The 21,394-nt window shown below is 35.8% G+C and overlaps 1 protein-coding gene across 1 annotated transcript in view; it reads left to right on the forward strand.

Annotated features, from left to right (window-relative positions):
• LOC122788034 (parathyroid hormone/parathyroid hormone-related peptide receptor-like) overlaps positions 1–21,394 on the forward strand; it is a 916,427-nt gene that overhangs the window by 848,660 nt on the left and 46,373 nt on the right. The window contains exon 13 of the mRNA XM_044054954.1: positions 5,415–5,556. Within this exon, the coding sequence (XP_043910889.1) occupies positions 5,415–5,556 (142 nt within the window). The remainder of the gene's footprint in view (positions 1–5,414; positions 5,557–21,394) is intronic.

Here is a 21,394-nt window from a genome sequence, read left to right on the forward strand (position 1 = left end):
AATCCGTCCGAGCTACACGCTCTAGGGACCTAAACTTTGTCACCACAATAAACAGAACATGCTGGAGGGATAGATTCCTGTCCCAGAGACTTCCCATACTCTGGAACAGACTACCTATCTATGTCAAACAGAGCTCATCATTAGCACTCTTCAAGAAAAATCTTGATGATTGGATGGGAAATGGGAAATTCACCCCGGGGATCACTTCTGTGGCTCTGCTCGACAGGGGCACAGGAAAATTATTTTCTTGGGTGGCGAAAGCCAGGGTACATTTTTTGGCTTGGCTTGTATGGGCCAGAGACTTCCCATACTCTGGAACAGACTGCCTATCTATGTCAAACAGAGCTCTTCATTAGCACTCTTCAAGAAAAATCTTAATGATTGGATGGGAAATGGGAAATTCACCCTGGAGATCACTTCTGTGGCTCTGCTTGACAGGGGCACAGGAAAATAATTCTCTTGGGTGGTGAAAGCCAGGGTACATTTTTTGGCTAGGCTTGTATGGGCCCTAGGGCCGATAGCCTAGTACCTACCTATTAACCTATGAACCTATAAGTATATATTTTTTCTTTTAAATAAAATAGTTCCTTTGCCTACTGTTTCAAACTTGCAGTAGTATATAATGGCAAATCATTGGGAGTTGACATCACTAAATAATGAGTTACATTTTAGTTTCAGACTTTATCTTATCTCTAACTAATCAGGGACAAATCTCAACAGAATCAGGGGTAAATCCAGAAGTAATCAGGAACATTTTTAAAATGTTAGTGCTATTAATCTGAGACATTGACAGAGTAAGAAAATGAGAATTACTTAAATTAAAAAGTATAGAACTATTTTCATTGTTTATTAAGTATAATTCACTACCTTTTCTCCAAAATTCACCGTTTTTAGAAGGGATTACAGGAGGCAAGGCAAAAATTTGAGTCAAAATCAGGAGTGTTCGGGAAAACCAATGACAGGTGAGAGATACCAGATTTCATATTCTTCAGAAAATGCATGGTAACATAAATCTTTGTATTATAGCAACTTTCTAATTTTATAAGCACAATATTTACAATATGTCCCTATTTATCCCCCCATTATGTTAGGCTTTATCTGGAATTCTTGAGCTAAGAGGTTGAGAGGTATGCACACTTCTTAATTTTAGAAGAGTTGCATCCACTGCTTGGTCTGTCTCTCTCTCTGTCTTCCTCTCACACACACACACACACACACACACACACACACACACACACACACACACACACACATACACACAGTTTCTTTATTTTTTTATTATCCATTTCTTTTAATTTTATACATCCTAAACAGCAAAATCGCTTTTATGTACACAAGCACCCATACACTCACACACACAAACAGAAACAGAAACTCATTGACATACATGCACATAGACTTTTCTATTTTTTATTATCCATTTGCTTTAATTTTACACTTGCCAAATGGCAAAAGCTCTGCTTAGTGAGATTAAGATAATGAATTTATTATTCTCACTCTTACTTTCATGCAGGCGTGCACTGACACGCACTGACATAAACATACGCATACACTTTTCTTTTTTCAATTTTTTTTTTAATTTTATACTTGCTAAACAGCAAATTGTTTTACTTAGTGAGCATAAAGCAATGGTGACCAGTAACTTTGTTACAGTCCAAGCTCTGAGGCAGTTTATATGCTTCAATGAAGAGGCAGACTAGTTTTACAGTGGGGATTACCTGTACATTAACACCGTACTGGAGAACATTCATTCCCCGGTCAGAGTGGCGATGTACAGATTGCCCATTCTCTAAGCAAATTTACATGACTTTTAGCATTGACTAGAAGACGGTATATATAATACCACTGTACAAAGCATGGAACCTTTTGATTCAGGAAAACAGGGAGATCTTAATAAATACAAACCACAAATTCAGTGACTTCTGCATTTCCATGCGCAGCAAGGAAAAAGAATAGAGTACTACTGACAGTAATACCTTACTGAAAAATGTTAACCTCTCTGGTATCAGATGTAGTTAGGAGATTTGGATAGCTGCTGCACGGAAGAAAAATCTCATGTATGTCAAAATTACCACTGGGAACAGAGTGTCATTATAAGTAAAGAAGTGTGAAAAACTCCAAAACACTAGTGGGTGGAAACTTGGAGCAGATTGCCAAAGAGAAGGTAACAGGGAAGACAGGCATATAAATATAATAGAGAAGGAAGCACCTACTCTAGTGGCAGATTATAAAATGGTCAATTTGGGTGGCCACCCAAGACTCATAACTGCAGAGGTTCACCAACTGAACACCTTTGATGTAAAATATCACTTTTTTCAGCATTGAATATCAGGTTCTCACAACATATTAATCCTCTGAGTAGGCTGGGGTTTTTTTGTCTCTTTTGCATGCCATGCACTGCCATGTGGCACCAGTAAGACAAGTGTCAGGGGGTGAAAGTTGCATTACAATAGCACAAGCAAAAGGTCAAACTCCTATTAAAAGGTAGTAAATCAGGGTTTATGTTAAAATCGTGAAGCGACGTTACATCGAACGCCTCTTCACCGACACATAAAGACTGAACGCACTAAACCACAAACGGTCAAAACAGCAATTTCTTTCCCTGGGAAAGAAATTGCTAGTACCAAACACACACACACACACACACACACACACACACACACACACACACACACACACACACACTATTTAAAACATAACTAAGTGGGGTGCTTTGCACCCCACACACCCCAACATGGGGGACTGTGTCCCCACCCCCAACTAAACATACCAACTCTGAGATCGCACTACAGTGGGGTAAAGGACAATGCTATGGCTCAGGCCAAGTGATTTTTATCCCTGGGGAAAAAAATCACTGGCCTGAGCCTTCACTATTTTCAGACTTCAGTCTTTATGTGTCGCTGAAGAGGAGTTCAATGTAACGCCTCTTCGCGATTTTAATATAGACCCATAAGTTAGACTTGCTCACATGTTAGGTGGAGAAAAGTGGAGTACTGCACCATGGTGTTACACAGTTTGTTATCCTGAGCTAGCCAGTGGAACAGTCAGAGAGAGTAGTAGCACACATCATGGCCAAGTCATTAAATAGCTGGACCTCACCAGCAGTAAAACATATTATCAAAATGAACTAAAAATAACTTTTTATTTAATTTTTCCAGTTGCTACATGCATATAATATTGCACCCAGATGTGGTATTCAGTAACAGTAATGTGTCCAAGAAGTGTTAATTCAAGCAGGCTGGTGCTTTTGTTATTTTTATATGTCTACACTAAATATAGCAACACATATGAAAGACATATTTGTTCAAAAACATATATTCCTACTTTGACTGGGAAAGTCCAACTGGGCAAAAAAGCCTTTTCAGTGGTGCTTGGGTAGAAAAGCTCCCTGCAAAAATTATGCAATGTTATATATTAATATAAATAATGAAAGTCACATAGAATAATAATTGCAGTACAGAGACTTAGGATTAAACAAAAACGTTCAATAAAGTACATGAATATAATACAAATCCTGCAATATTGTGATGAACCAGGATTGACGTGCATTGGATAAATGTAAGTTACATTTCAATACAGCAGCAGATATTTGTGAGTAATAAAATTGGGTACTTTGATTAGAAATCAAAGATCAAGTTGAAGTAGAAAGCAAGAAAGTATTGCAGACAGATATGATTAAATGAGAGTGAGGTACATCAGGTGATTAGTACTTAGATAAACATTCAGGAGTGATAAATGATATGAGTAACTTTTTTTTGTTTTATAGAGAGACTTGTGTTTTGAAAAAGAGTGAAGGTTATGAGGCAGAAAATTGCATATAACAGCCCTAGGATGCAATGAAATAGCAAGTAGTAAATTAAACGTGTTTTTGGTGCTTGCAGTTAACATATTAGGCTGAGGTTGAGCATGAGCATAGCCAGGAGTTTTTTAGTATACATTTCATGAAAGACGTACAAACAACCAAATAGTGTTTAACAGACATGATACCGTTTCTCTTTTCTCAGCATTATTTTTAGAATACATAAGTGCAAAAGAAAGATCATTATAGTGTCCTATATTTTTTTGTTGCCTAGAGAGAAAAGACATTCAGCTCAGTACATACAAGAGTGTTGTGTATATTCATGGAAGCATCTTTATGTATGCCCAAATTAGTCTGTGAAAAGGTGAAAATAGTGTTAAGAAAAGACACTGAAATACAGTTACAGGTATTCACAAGTAAATAGTTTAAATATATTGTCTTAGCTGAAAATTATGAAGAAGTACTAACTGTTCTTGCTTATCTACAACAGCAGTTAGTGATTGCAGTGTTATGTTAACAGAAGCAGGAATGTGTTAGCTTTGCTACTTTAATTGTTATGAATAGGGAAAAAGACTACTCACTGAACTGAAAATGGGGTTCCTGCTAGATGACTAAGGACGCATATGCATCCTGGTCGAACTTGAAAAGACGAAAAGGCAAAATGATGAAGCAGCATATAAGCGAATTCTTTCCCTGGGAAAGAAATCGCTTGGCCGCGTCCGTTACTCTGCCATTTTCGTCACTGCAGTGCGATCTTGGAGTTGGTATATTTAAGTAGTGGGGTGTGCTTTATGTTATGTTTTAAGTGTTTTTTTTTGGAACAGCGATTTTTTTCCAAGCAATCCAGTTTGTAAGCTTTCGCTTACATGGGGTCGATAAATCATTGTTCGCTTTTCTAAGCATTTAATATAGACCCTGAAAATAGACATATGTAGAAAAATAGACATATGTAGATAAGATATACAAAAAAAATACAAGTACCACAGACTACACAAGTATATTAGGATTCATATATAAGTTCAAATTCAAAACAAGATATGAACAAGTTAAACAGCCATTGGTCTGACTTTGTATGAATAGTGTGCATTTGTGTAAACCAAGTTGAAATACTTGACTGCAAACATTTTTGTCATAATCAGGTGTTTGTGATACTTAGTCAAGTGGCTGTAACTGATGGGTACAGAAATTGATGGATTATAATGACAGCAGTTTGAGTGGTCTTTTATCGTTGAAATGCTCTGAAATGAGTACTTTTATTATTAATAGTTTTGTTAATTTTGTTTCACTTTTTGCTGAAAAAATATTTAAGATTGTTCTTATTAAAAATAAATACAAACAAATCTTGCATTATTAAACAGTAATATGTAAGCAGGAAGGTGAATCTAAGAGAACATGTGCATTTATACTTGGTCCAAAAAATTATGGGGTCCATTGGTTTGAAAACCACCCTGGGCCAAAGGTTCACTTAATTCTTCACTAACCTACTGTCAAAACAGATTAAAGAATAACAACAGTCCAGAAAAATAGATCACACTACATAGGCATACCAAAATTTTTCTGATAATTTCCTGCTGCTTGATTTATGGGAGTCCTTGTCTCTTTCTCTCCCCTGCAGAAAGCTTCTGAAGTCGACCCTCGTGCTTATGCCGCTGTTTGGTGTTCACTATGTGGTTTTCATGGCCATGCCCTACACAGACATTTCCGGAACCCTCTGGCAGATACAGATGCACTATGAAATGCTTTTTAACTCCTCACAGGTAAATAAATAACTAAAATCACAAAACACATATGCACACATCTTGTCTTACATGATGAAAACATATATCTGTTCTCTCTAGCAGTGCACAACTGTGTGCAGCACACAAACATTACCATCAATAAGTTTAGTTGAATTTGTGTTCACCAGATGGATTCACTTTAGATTATCAAATTCCCGAAAACTCGAAACCCATATGGTCGAGACCATATGATCAAGTTTTCGGAAACTCAAAACTCTAAAGTGAATGAAAAAAAAACAAAAAACAAAACAGAAAAATGTTTCTGCAGGGGCCCCTGCACCCCTCTACACCCCCCACTTAGATATACCAACTCCAAGATCGCACTACAGCGAGGACATGGCAAACCTCATGTTCTGTGCTTCTGCATACAGCGCGGAATGGGAGATTTCCCTTTTCTTCACTGTAGGCGATCTTGGAGTTGGTATATTTTAGTAGGGGGGGGGTGCAGAGGGGCTTGCCCCCCTGCAGAAACATTGTTTTTATGTTTTGATTTGTTTTTTTTTTCATTCACTTTAGAGTTTCGAGTTTCTGGAAACTCAATCATATGCTCTCGACCATATGGATTTTGAGTTTTCAGGAATTCGATAATCTAAAGTGAATCCTCACCAGACACATCTTACATGAGGCACTTAGTGCAGCAATTCCATTATGTGGTTTGGCATCTACATAATGACAGAAGGCAGATCAGAGCTGATTAATGGGCTAAGATCTAAAACTGCAGAATTATGTGAAATAAGATTATCTTTTCTTAATTGGTCAAGCTAAAAAAAACATCTTTAGTAAGTGGATGGTACTGAGTGCATGTTCTGCTACAGTAGTTAGTACAAGTGTTCATTATTAGAAATAATTATGAAAAATGCAAAAACTTATTCAGAAGCAAATGTAAGAAGACCAGTTAACCATCAAGACTGACCAACTGTTCATGTAGTCCTAGCATCTGCCCCTCCCCATTCTCTTCCTGTCCCACACTCTCAGAATATATATTTGTTAAAAAATGTAATCGGTCAGTGGGATTATTATTTACTGTAAAATGTATAGTGTTACACATGGCATACATTTATCCTGTAGTTTCTATTCATTTCCCCCACGGTCTGTCAGAGAGTAAAATCCATAGAAATGTGCAATTAAAACAGAAATGTTGACAATTTTCTATTTTATTCAATAATTGTATGACAAAATTAAGTTGATGATCATACTAAAGTAAACTGCCTCTCTTTGAAGACAGTACAACTGCATGGCAGAAGTAGTTAACTGTAAATGAAATTAATTGTACCCTGTATACCTTTATTTCTCATAACCTTCACTCACATATTTGGTGACTGTAAAGAAGTCACTCAACAAAATCAAAGTTCTTAAGTCATCCATGAAAACAGGTACTAGTGTTGAGTGGATCTTAATTAACAGACACATTAAAAATAAAGTAAAATAATGTAACATGTACACTCATTCTTGCAAATTTTTACCACAGGACCATGTACAGAATATTTGTATTGATAAGATTTGAATTTGACAGTTTCAGTCCTACTGACTGTATACCTTTCAAAGCATTTTTGCTTTGTTTTGTTATAAAACAATGCCATAGGTAGTATTGTAAATGATATCAAAACGTACAAGAAGTCTTACATGAAAAAATAAGAAAATGATTAATGAAGCACCTCAATATAAAGAGTTACTGAATCAAGACATTTTTAATGCTTATAAATACTTAAGTATATGTAAGTAACAGTGTGGATACAAGTCTTATTTTGTGATAGAAGCATCTGATTTAAGGCCACACTCCTAAATTCTCATCCTTCGAACAAAATGTTAAACTGATGCCATCTGCCTGAGATAATAATATGATCCCATGACACTTATAAGAAAAAATAGTAGAGAAATTTGCCTGTTGTGCTAGCCAAATTATTTTCTTTTTTTTTATTTAAATTTGTTTAGTGGGAAAGCCCATCTAGGAATTAAAACACATTTTCAGGCAAGGTCCAGGGAGAAAAGCTCCATGGTTGTACATGCAAATTTATTATTGACAATGCGCAAAACATCTATTAAAGTGAAAGCTTTTAAAAGATTATAACAGAAACATATGAAGAGTTCAAGAATTAATTAATTGCACTGTAAAATATAATACATCAAAGTTATTTTTTTATAAATATTATACAAAGGCAGTTTGGGAGGGGAAAGTTCAAGAAATAAAGAGTGAGTGGGATTTTGAATGCAGATCCTTAAGAAGAGAATTAATAACCATCATATGGAATATTACATTCATAAAGGGGATATCAAGAAATAAGGAGAGAGTGAGATTTTGAATGCAGATCCTTAATGAGAATAGCAACAACCATACAGAATGTTATGTTCATAAAGTTTCTGAAAATATTATAAAAACTAAGCAAAATGGGAGTGGAGAAAGGAGATTATTACCAATAGGGATGACTGTAAGTGGGGGGTACAGAAAACAGGCAAGAGAAGTCTGGAATTTACTTGAGAAAACTGGCAAAGGAACAAAGGTATTGGGAGCAAATGACAACAGAGGGAAAGGTAAGAGAGTGGGATGAGGACAAGAAGAAGTTTAGGTTGCAGGTTAGAGACTGACTTCCCTAGAAGGGATTGTTATCAGAGTATAGGCAAAGAGAAAGGAATAAGAAAGTCTCAGGTAAAAGACCTCTTTGGTAGATGTTTCATTGAATCTACAGTAGAACCTGTTGTCAAAAAGGGCTAATTAGTAAGGCATATAAAATATTGAATAATAACTGTAAGACTCAATCAGAAGACGTTAGATACGATTGAAAAAGAGACTGGAAAAGCAACTTGTGGCTCCCAAGTATGCAACAAAGTCCAGAAGGTTTAAGATTCTTGCTTTGAAGTCTTTGCTTAGGTATTTTCATACCATAAGCAGACTTCAAAGAATCTTTTTTTTTTTCTCAGGTAGAGAATGTTGCAAATGTTCAAGGTGTGATGGGTAAGAAAGAGGTAACAGGGACCATCATTCTTGGGAGTGACATGAGATGGCATATTTTAAAAATTCCCCACAGAGTACTCAGTCAGAAGTATTGGGATAACAACTAGCTGTAACTAAAGAAATTATTCTTTTGAGCTGGAACACATGATCTGAATTGCCTAGATATAGTTAGGCCTTATTAGTTTTAATTATGCTGGCTTCCAAAAAAGCAATTACAAGAAAATGGAAATCAAAATCAAAGCCAACAGTATTTGAAGTATTGAATACTATAAAAGTGATAAAAGAACTGGAAGAGGAATCTTTGGAAAAGGGAACGAGCAAATTACATATAAATAAATGGAACTTGTGGAAATAATGTATGCAGAGTAATGTTTGGGAGGAGGTGTAAAGTTTAAGGGAAGACAGGAATTAAGCAGTTTATGTAGTGTTGGATGGAGTATCAGTTGTTATAAAAAAACATGTAATGTATTATGTATGTAAATGAAAAAAATGTTAATTTGGTTTGTTGTCTTTTCTGTTAATGTATGTATACGTATGTCTTACTAAATAATTTAATAACATTGTTTAAAACAAAGAAATGAAGCAGGATAGCTGGTAGAAAATCCCAAAATGTGTGTTAAACAAATCAGCCAGGCAGAGTGGATAAAAAGTCTTTAATCCAAGCTACACAAAAAACACTGTAGGAAACGTAGGAGATACAAACAAATTAAAACCAGAGGAGTGCTTTCACACCTTCAGCATGCTTCATCAGATCTAACAAATTAACAAACTCAACCTGTTTAACTAGCCCTCTCATTTCTTCAAACCACGTGACCTGAGGGTCAGTCTTAAAGGTATAAATTCACTAAGAGAAGAAAAAAGTCCAACAGGCTGGTAAAGACCATTCTAGCAACAATGTACTTGAAATTATATCAAAAAGAAAGAACGATCAGCGTGTCTCAAATAAAACCAAAACTTTTAACAAAAAAACAAAGCAACTAAAAATACAAGGTAAGCACTTTCATGGTACTCAGACTGCTTCTTCAGACCTATTAAACATTGCTACACCTGAACAAAGTTAACAATCAAAGCAAGCAGTCATTTGCTTTGAAGTAAAATTACATGAAAAAGAGAGAAAACACAGTGTATGCTGAAGAAGACTAATGTGGAAGTAGGTGTGCCTTCAGCACTGATTTAAGAGAAACTTTGTCATTAATACCTGGGTGTTTATCTGCATTTAGATAGATAATCCACTTCTGTTCCCTCATTTCAGTAAAATTCTTAAAATCATCACCTCTTATGTTAGGGCTAAGTAACTCTAGAGCCATGAACTTAAATGTATGTCTCTGTCCCATATAAGAAACATGTTGTGCTAATGCATTGTCTAGTTTCTTATTCTTAATATCATTCATATGCTCTAAAATTATATCTTTAAAAAGTCTGTTCATTTTACCTACATAGAATACAAAACACTCTACACAAAAAGCAAAATATATAAGATTCTGTGTTGTACAATCAGCATAAAAGGATGTCTCTATTACAAAACCTTGTGTAGGATGCATAAAAGTGCACCCTGTATAGACAAACTTGCAAGCCTCACATCTCCTGCAGGTAAAGATACCTGAATGCTGGGATAACAGCGCATAGTCCTTCTTAGTATTCTTATAACAAGGTTTTCGCTTAAGGAATATGTTATTTCTAAAATTAAATTCCGGTTTATCACTTACAATCTGTTTTAGCTTGTCATCTACACACAAAATTGCCCAATTTTTCTTTACATGAGTTATGTTCACATTACTAGAATAAGTTAAAGTTTAATCTAGCATCACTGCTAGTAGTATCTGTCAACCTTGTATCTACCAGATGCCTAGGGGCATTAGAAAAATATGGTCTCCCTATAGTTTGTCTCCCAGATCTTAGACCATTTATACAGTCATCTAGATCTTTCTCATCATAGCCCCTTTCAAGAACACTCTTCTTTAACTCTAGCAGTGCTTGTTCCATAACTAAATCATCACTATGTAGCCTCATAATCCTCAAAACGTGGCCCTTTACTACATTCCTAGGTATATGGTGGGGTGCATACTTGTCTTATGCAACAATGAATTCTTCTTACATTTCTTTTTAAACACCCCAGTCCTAAAATTCCAAATCAAATCCCACATAACAGTCACATCTAAAAAATCAATAGACTCACTGGAGTAAACATAACTAAATTTCAAAAAAGAGGTGGTGGAGTGCAAATACTCAATATACTCATGTAGTAATTCAGGTGACCCATTCCATAAAATAAAAATGTCATCAACAAAGCACTTATAACAAACTATATGTTCACAAAAACTATTATTACGTAGCACACAATCAAATTCCCATAGTGCAAGAGCTAATTTGGCATAGGAATTGGCACAAGCTGTGCCCATTGCCACGCCAACCTTTTGCAAATAAAACTCATCATTAAAAATAAACACATTATTATCAAGACTCAACTCAAAAAGGGAACAAATCACCTCAGTCTTATCAATGGGAAAAATGTTGCTTCTCAATAAAATAGATCTAACGTTGTCTGTACCCCATTCATTAGGAATCACTGTAAACAATGAGGCAACATCAAGAGTCATGAAAAACAGATGCTCGTCTTTACTGACAGTATGGATTACAAAAGTAAATCATTCAAAAAGGTCTTAGTATCCCTAAGAATGGTGTCCATGGTATCAGCAACTGGGTGTAAACTTTTTTCCACAAAGATAGATAGAGGTTCCATATCCTAACCCTGACTTGAAACAATGGGATGCACAGGGGGGCACCGGCTATCTTTGTGTATTTTAGGTAGCCCATACAAACAGGGTACAAAGGGATGTTCAACAGTAAAATACTTAAATAATTCCTCTGTGATCATGACCATGTCAAACAGAAAGAGGGCCAATCTCTCAATAATACCAGAAACTTGTGATCTGGTCAAAAAAACAAAACTATTTGAATCACTCAATAACAAATACATGTGTTCTCAATAGAGAGTCTTGTCTAGGAACACAATACTGCCCCCTTTATCTGCTGGACAGATTTCAATAGATGACCTCTCCTTTAATTCATGTAGTGCACGTTGTTCACCAGGGATTAAATTATAAAACAGTTTACCCTGCTGTCCATTCAGTGCATACTGGATCTCCTTCTCACAAACTCCTACGAAAGTCTGTAAAACAGGATGGAGATTAGAAACAAAAGCGCTAGGTTTACGAAAACCAATCAAATCATTACTGCTTTCTGAAAGCTGGCATCTCAAATAAATGTTCCTAGCAAACAGTTTTAAATCAGTGACAACATCAGCTAAATCGGCTTTTTGTGCAGGAATAAAGGATAAACCTTTATTCAACAACTTACATTCATCTGAAGTTAAAGAAACCAAAGACAAATTGAACACTAGTTCATTAGGACTCTGCTGTGAGCAGTTACATTCAGGGTGTTGTTCACTGGCTGTTGTAACTGTCATAATGCCCTTTCCTCAACTGACTTCTCAATCTTCCTTTCTGGAAGTCTCTGACAAGGAAAAAGAAGAAGAATTCTGCTCAGTGGGTGTAGTCTCCAACTTGACCAATATTTTAGCAGCCATCATGCTCGTAGTAGGCACTTCCTGTTCTAAGATTCCTTAATCAATTCCTGATGCAGCTTTCACATTTAAAGGGACAGTGTCATTATTCTCACAATCATTAGTTATACTCACATGCTCCTCTTGTTTCGGCCAGGAAAAGACCTTTATTAAAGTCATTTACATCATGCTGTAAGTTATTCATCATAAGTGAGTGCAACCTCCTATCATAGGACAATACACTCTCCTAGAGCACTTCAATCTTATCACTAATCACATCTGATGTATAATTCTTATTAATAAAAACATGCAAAGATTTAATGTCTAAAACAACAGTAACACCTTAGGTATAAATCCAGAACCAGCGAACACAAAAACTCTTAAGAAAAAACAAAGTTCTGGAGCCACAAGTAGCTACATCTGTACTATTTATTTAGCAAGTAAAACTTTCACTGACACAATGCTGCTTCTTCAGACATCAAAGTACTAGAATTCTAAAACCTTTCTATAGTAATGAAATATAACACAATTGTAAAACAATTAATCAATTAATGAATTAAATACTTAAACACGTAGTCCCTAAAATACCACTACTATAAATGTTGCGTATTAAAGAAAATAATAAATAATAAGTTTCAATAAGTGATTCTTTTAAAAACAATCTTTAAAAACATTTACATTAGCTAACTTTATTTCGTAGTTCTTTTAAAACTGGTTTAATGTTAAATGCATCATTTAACCCTGGTGATCATTCAGCACAAAAACGCAAAATCCATTTACTTTCTTCCATATCGGTTATATTTCTCCTGTCACCTCCTCTTATATATGTTGTAATAACTTCTAAAGTTAAAAACTTAAAATTGTGCGATTCATGTATATCCAATATATGTTTATAGAGAGCATTACTTGTTTTTCTCCTCTTTATCTCTGATAAGTGACTACAAATTCTATCCTTAAGCCTCTGATTAGTTTTCTCTATATAGAAAGCAGAACATTTACAACACTTAGCCATATATATTATAACGGTGGTGCAGCGGTTAGAGTTGTCGCCTCACAGCAAGAGGTTCTCCGGTTTGATCCTCGGCTGGGGTGCCTTCTGTGCGGAGTCTGCAGGTCCTCCCTGTGGTTGCATGGGTTTCCTCCGGGTGCTCCGGTTTCCTCCCACATCCCAAAGACATGTTGTAGGTGGATTGGACACTCTAAATTGGCTCTAGGCATGAGTGTGTGTGTGTGTGTGTGTGTGTGTGTGTGTGTGTGTGTGTGTGTGTGTGTGTGTGTGTGTGTGTGTGTGTGTGTGTGTGTGTGTGTGTGTGTGTGTGTGTGTGTGTGTGTGTGTGCCTTCCGTGGAAGGTTGGGCACAGGGCTGGCAACTTGACACTGTAAAACTTCACTGCCAATCATAAGCGGACATGTGATCAGCTGTGGTGACCCCTAACCGGGAAATAGCCGAAAGAAGAAGTGTCACAATTACCACATGCTTGTATGTAAAAGAAAGAAATGTTTTCTCTGTATATGTACAGTACTTAGAAAAAGTACATTTGTTGCACATGTATGCCCCTTTTTTATTACTTTTTGTTCCTTTCAGTTTGACTTGTTCCTTGTAACAGAGTCTATTTTTAATGTAGCTTCCCTCTTATAGCAAAACATAGGACCTATTTCATACATCTTTTTTAATTCTGGGACTTGAGAAAGCATAGGCCAATATTTCTTAACTATTTCTTTAATATTTTTTGTTTTACAGTCATATGTTATAATGTATCTACAACCAGAATTTCTACATTTCACCTCTTTTTGCTTTATTAGTTGCTTAATATTGTTATTAGCATGTGAAAAAATAGGCTGAAGTACTGTTTGCTGTTCTCTCAAAACATTGTTTTTAATACATTGTACTACTTTCTTAATATAACCCCTATTACAAAAATCTACCTCCATTTCTTCTGTGTTTTCATGGCTTCATCCTGCATGTTCAGTTTACACATTTTCATTTGATTCCTAACAATGTTATTTAACATAAAGTTAGGATGCATGCTGTCCCTAGCTAAATATGTACATCTTTTTACTGTTTTTTTATATAATATTGTCTCTAGACCACTTGTTACATTTTTCCTTAATGTAATATCTAAAAAGTCTATCTGTCTATACTGTACGTTTTTCTTAAATCTCAAAAAAGATGTCAAAAAAGACGTAGTAGCATGTAAATATGTAATAAATTCATCCAACAAATATACAGGACTGTCTCATAGGAATATGTCCTCAATGAATCTCTTATAAAACATCACATATTCTAAAAAGTTTATATTGTTGGATGATGATAAAAGTGTCTTAATTTCCCAAGAATTCATAACTATATTAGCATATGTGTTTGCCGTGGGAGTACACATGGCAGCACCATTTTCTTGCGTATATACTTTATCTTGAAATAAAATACATTATTTGTTAAAACCATATCTAACAAGTCACCTATTAAATTCAGTACAGTGTCCACTAATTCTGACTGACTGATTATGTATTCTCTTACCATACTGATCCCTTCCTTATTAGGGATACACATGAATAAAGAATCCACATCCAAAGTAACCATATAATGAGTAAGTTGATTTTTTTGTTTTTGGATTCAAACAATAGTTCCAAAAATTCAGTAGTACCACTAACAATAGTTTTAGATGTGGCCAAGACTTGTTTCAACTGACCTAGATATTTATAGATGGGTTCTGTAACCCATGCCCTGGAGGATACTATTGGGCATAATGGTGGATTAATATCAGACTTGTGTATTTTAGGTATTCCATAGATAATAGGGACAATAACTGTTTCCACATGCGGATAATTAAATATTTCTTTCGAGGTGCATCCTTGATTAAACATTAGCAAAATCAGTTCACTCACATTCTTATGCATTGTTTTAACCCCTTCCATAGTAATACATGAATATTCAGTTGAATTTAGCATTGTTAACATAGAGTGTAAGTAACAAACGTTATCTAACACAACACCTCTCCCCTTATCAGCAGGCTTAATTACTATATTATCATTCACACGTAATGATTGTATGGCAGCATAGTCATCCTTACTTAAACTGTGGAAAACTCCTCTGTGTCTAATATTAGAATAGTAAAGCTCATACAGTTCATTTTCAACCACTTTTTCACATGCTGATATAACATTATTAGGTACAGGACTATAGGTACTGCTTCTGTGATTGTCCTTAGTAAATGTTTTAGGCATTTGATAAAAAGCGACTTTAAGTTTTCTCACAAATAGTTTACATTTTGTTATGGTTTTAGAAATATCATTGCTAGTCACATGAACATAAGTAAGGACTGTGTTCAAAACTTTAAGTTCATAATTATTAAGCTAACTAGATATATTAAAAACAATATTATTCTTTGGTCATATTACATCAGTTACTTTACCTCTGTGATACTGCTTCTTTTCTGCACATGTTGACTCTGAGTGCATTTGCGTTTGAGTGGTAAAGGGAAGTATTCCAGTATTACAGCTCTCGGTTGTTCCAGAAACAGAGTCACTACTCACGTTACTTGTTTTCTTAGAGCTGTTTTGATTGGTTTGGTGTTGAGACCTTGCTCTCTCATTCGCTGTTCATCTCAGATTGGGCCATGAAAATACATCACCTCTCTGGAAGTCACGAAAGTCACACTTGAACTTTTTTTTTCTTGTTTTCTATTAAATTCTGTTCAAAAACAGTGATTTTGTCCCTTGTGTCACTCAAAAGAGCATATACTATTCTCATAGTATCAACCAGTTCCTCGTAGAGTTTAATTACTTCACTTTTAGTTTACTCTTTATAGGTTGAAATAAAGTGTTCATAACAGTCATGTACTGGAAGGAAAGTGACAGGTTTAAACATTGCCATTGTTTTAAAAGTTGGGGGAATTTATCATGATACATTGGCATCTTCAATATACGAAGGCCATGAGGAACTGTTTTACTTTGAATATAAGCATCAAAACTGAGATGCTGCCATTGTAATTTCTTTAAGTTAATCATCTTTGTTTCAAACTCACGTAGCTTTTCTTTGTATTGTTGCGCAGAAACCCTAGTGCTTAGTTCATAATGATTATCCTCAGTATTTAAACAAAGATCCATCAGTAGTGGATTTTGCTTAATTTCAATTATATCTTGAATATGCTGCATCGATTTACATTGAATATCACTAGGAGAAGGTAATGGATGTAGGCAACTCATGTTAACCCCAGTGTTAAAAAATTAAAACATGAAACAACAGGAACACCTTGGGTATAAGTCCAGAACCAGCAAACAGAAAAACTCTTAAGAAAGAACAAAATTCTGGAGCTACAAGTAACTACAGCTGTACTATTTATTTAGCAAGTAAAGCTTTCACAGACACAATGCTGCTACTTCAGGCATCAAAGCACTAGAATTCTAAAACCTTTATATAGCAATCAGATACAACACAACTCTAAAACAATTAATCAATTAATTCATTAAATAAAATGAAAACCACACCCAAAGCTGAAGGTAGCTGGAATAAATGCTGCCAATCTAGATGAATAAAATCCAAAAGCTTTTATTGTAGATAAGTGAGTGCTTTCACAATGATCAACATTGCTTCATCAGATATCATACCCTCAAACAACTGTTAAATTTGTTAAGATGTAGCACTGTTTAATAGGTCTGAAGAAGCAGTCTGAGGGCTGTGAAAGTGTTTACCTTGTATTTTTGATTGCTTTGTTTTTTATTAAAAGTTTTGGCTTTATTTGAGCCATGGCGATCATTCTTTCTTTTTGATATAATTTCAAGTACATTCACTAAACTGTTTTCCACAGGTAGCCATTAACAGTAAAATCCACTTTGTCTCCAAGCACTCAGTATAAGTTCTACATCACCCTCTCTCCTATCTAACCTCAACCAATCTGTCACTATAAACTTAAAGCTATGTGACATCCCTTCTGATTTAACATGTTTAGGCAAAGCACTATTCATATTTAGTTTAGAGATACCATAAAGGTGCTCTCTAATCCTATCCTTCACTTGATTGAGAATTTGCTATTGTTCTACGTTAAAACATTTTTCATAGTCGATGTTAAAGAGCAGACTCAAGACTATTTCACTTAAACTTTGCCTCCAAACATCTGTAAATTAAGAGTAAGATTTGAACTTGCGTTCTGAAACTATTCCAGTTAATGAGCATAGTGCTATCCAAGGCCAGCTTTAGGTAAACTAGTGCCCTAGGTGAAAAGGCTCCCACGCCACCTCAATCCACCCTGGCCTATTTACACGATCAGATTACTTTTTCCCTACTTTTTCTCATAGTTTGTCTTACTGTTCATTCAATGTGATCTAAGCAAGACTGCAGTCTGATAACAGTGGGGGAAAAAACTTCATTAAACCAGGGGTCTAGAGGCCACAGGGCTCTTCAGAAGTTATGTGGGATTCTAGATGTTGTGAGGTGCATTTCAGAGTTTTTTTAACAACTTTTTTCATCCAATGATTGGCTGAACAAAAACCATGATCAAAGAAGGAAATTTAGACTTATTCTTCAACTCTTTTTTTTCTGCATTCTTTCAGCATATCCCAACTAAACAAGACTACACTGTAATAACTGCAGAGGAAATAATTATATTAAGTCAGGGGTCTTGGGACTGGTACGACCCCAGAATCCATGAAGCTGTGAGGGTTCTAGATACTCTGAGATGCATTTTAGAGTTTTGTAAACAAACCTTTTCATCCAATGATTGCCTGAACAAAAAAAACATAATTATGGAAATAAATTCAGTCTTACGCATTTCAACACATTCTAACTGACCAAGAGTACCCAGTAATCACTACATTAAGCTGAGGGCTGCTAAGCCCCCATAAGCCATGTGGTTATAGATGCTCTGAGGTGCATATTAGAGCTTCCTTACCAACCTTTTGATAGAGTGATGACTGTAATACAAATCATACATTCTGAAAAGAAATTCCATCCTACTTTTTATTTCAAGGAAGAAATAAGTTGTTTCCAAGTTTTAATGCTCAAAGCTGACCAAACACAGCTTCACAGTAAACTTAATGCTTTGGGGATACATATATTAAATCTGGGAATAGCACCTGCCCCACCCCCTCCACCTACCTCAGAGTATGCAGTCCCATTCCGTGTACCCCACTATGGTGTTAAATTGGGTAAAATTAAGACATAAATGCCCAGAGTCATACGTCAAACTGCTGCTGTCATTTTTTTGTCTGCTCATTCCCTACCCTCAAAAGTCAGCCATCTTCTGTGTACCCTTTTGATGTCAGACTTATTTACTTATTTGCTAAGTTTATGAAGAAAGTTAAAGAAATAATAAAGACAATGTCCCTAACCCAACAAAAGATATAGTGACCTCTGAGGTTTGGGAGACAATGTGAAAATCCACTTGTACGCCCTTTGTGTGTGGAGGACACCAGCCCCAGAAGTGTTGCAGGTCTGTGTATTCTGTGATGCATGTATCCTTTAATTTTTTTGGGGGGTTGATGACTATTAACCTGAGCAAGTGACAGTAGAGTCAGTTGCGTTCATGCAAACAATCCCCACCATACAGTTATAACCACTTTTATTTACAATTCAGAGTTCAGATTGTGATAAAAGAGGATGACTGTGTAATATGTTCCAAACAATTACCACACATTAAATATTGCATGTTGAGTCACATAATCACATTAGTTCTCCAAAACCAATCATTTTTCTCCACAGAAAATAGCCACAGCAATTCTAGTTACCTCTGTGTATATCAGGTGTCCAGTTAAGTAGTCCATCTTAGTTCACTCAAATGCATACTAGCCCTGCTAAGTCAGGTAATGGCTGTTTAAACTGAACAAATGACAAGAGGGTTATTTTCATTAGAACAAAAACACTCATCCATCTACCTACCTAAATGAATAAACTACTTGAAACCTCAACAAGAAATCTTTATTCCTCCCACAGGGAATGCATCAGAGAGAGAGAGTCTCCTAGATCTGATAGTTAAAGTGATTTTATGTGGACTGTTCTTTTGTAATCAGTGATAAACTGGGATATCTATACCTCAGTTGTAGATTACACCTCAAAATTCATTGCTTTCATAAATAAAAACACCCTCAACAAAGTTGTCAAAGAACCCACTAACATGGCATGAATATCAACTACCCCGAGTACTACTTCTCCATTTAAATCCAGTTAGAAACTGGTTAACATTTTCCTTCAAAATCTCCAAACAGCTAGATACAAATGTCTCAAAGTTCAGAGACTTCAGCATACAAATCTTCTATTATTTTATGATGAATTCTGTAATTTCAAGTTTAACTCTCACCCAAGATACTGACACAACAAGTAGTTACACAAACAAAGTCTATGATCACCTCGATAAATGCATTGACCTGGTAGTCTCTACCAGAGCCAAACAAAATGGAAATTTTAAAAATAAACCACCTTGGCGTTCCACATGTATAAGCAATAAGTATAGCATTAGAAAAAAGCTTCTTAAACTATATAGCAAAAATAAAATTCAAAGCAAGGTTAACATTAAAAAGCTGTAAAAAGAACTGAAAGACAGCATCAGAAATTTGAGGGCATCCTATGAACTTAGACTAGCATCAGAAGCTAAAGACATTTACAAATCCTTCTTTACCTAAGTTAGGAAACTAAGAAATTACACCCAGCATTGCTCAGAACATATTCACAGTGGCAGTACCTATTAGATCCAGCAGAGACAGCCAACATATTAGCACACTAATTCAGTGCAAATTTCAACCCCAAAACAACTGTACAAAGCCCACATATCCCACAGAATCTCAAACCCACCATTATAATCAAAGAACACTTGTTAAATGTGCTCTCCAAAATAAACAATATATCATCCATAGGCCCTGATAATATAGACAGTTGCGTAGTAAATAGTAAAAAAATGTCGTATTGGACCTCCTCCTACAGCCATTCAACCTGTGTCTACCCATTAGTTTTCTACCTGAAATAGTGTGCACAGCTGTTGTGATATAACTTCACAAAGATAGACCCACCACTGACCCCAGAAACTACGCAATATTAGCCTGACTAGAGTTAGCTGCAAAGCCTGGAATTTATCATATATGACATAATTAGTTATGATATCAAAATATTTAGTTTGTAATAATATAATCTTATAATGCTTGACCCCTCCACAGGCCAGCTTTGGTTAGATACTGTCAAATGAATCTGGTTCATATGTTCATAGCCAGTTCCTAGGCTAGTGGCCCAAGAGTTCTTTTAAGCATAATCTAGTTTATCCCAAATTTAGCAAACTGTTGCTGACATTTGTCAATACCCTAAGGAATTTTACACTTATGATATCAGTTTGTACACATCAAACATTCACAGGCTGCCCCAGTCCATTAGGGACATAGGTGCCAAACCAGGAGTAAATTTGCAGTTTCCCATACATTGGTCCAAGTTACATTTGAATAGTGTTAGTGATGAGCTTTGCTTCGCATGGATGGGGAGCTTCTTCCAAAGTAGGAGTAATCTTTGAGACACATACCTGTCCTTCCAACATGTCCTGCTTATGTAGGAGATGAGGTATAGGTCTTTAGAATGGATATTTCTAATGCTATTTGTTTTGCAGATGTAAAATAAATCCATCAATATGGGATCAGAGTATGTCTTGTAGGCTTTGGGATGGTCCACATTTATTTACTCCCTGTATTCTTTTTGTGAGGAAGCTCTGTCTTCTTTCAAGCTGTTGCAAGTGTCTGGTCAGGTACATACCAAAGGGTGCATTATGCCAAATGACTGATCTGATGAGATATAAGTACATCAGAACAATGACCTCCTTGGATGCCATGCCCTTATTTATAAGCTATGCAGTATAGAATGATCTTCTCACCACAGTAGACATGTGGTAGTCAAAGGTCAAGCTGCTGTCTAAATGCATTCTCAGATCCCAGACTGAGGGTACTAGTTTGCATTTTTTCACATTCAGTTTTAGTCCATGGCTCTGGCACCAGTTGTTTGCCTGCATCAGGCCCTCTTGAAGGTTATCTGTGTCTTTAGGGGTTTCAGTGACTATGCCTAGTTTACAGTCAACTGCAGACGTGATCAGCCAGAGGCCTTTGATGTTTGCCTTGACTTCAGAGAAGTAATGTGCAAAAAGGAGAGGTCAAATTCATTGAGAGAGTAACACAAGCCATGAACAGTGGACATGCTGTCCATACAGTGTGCCTTGACCTGGCTGAAGCTTTTGGCACCATACTACATGATAACATAATAAACAAGGTGAATGAGCTCCAGTTGAGCCTTATGTAGTTAGGCAGATAGGAAATTGGTTGAGATTATGTTGGACCCATGTTGT

Source organism: Protopterus annectens, chromosome 13.part0, assembly GCF_019279795.1.
Source record: "Protopterus annectens isolate FY-2018-M chromosome 13.part0, PAN1.0, whole genome shotgun sequence".
NCBI lineage: Eukaryota > Metazoa > Chordata > Ceratodontiformes > Protopteridae > Protopterus > Protopterus annectens.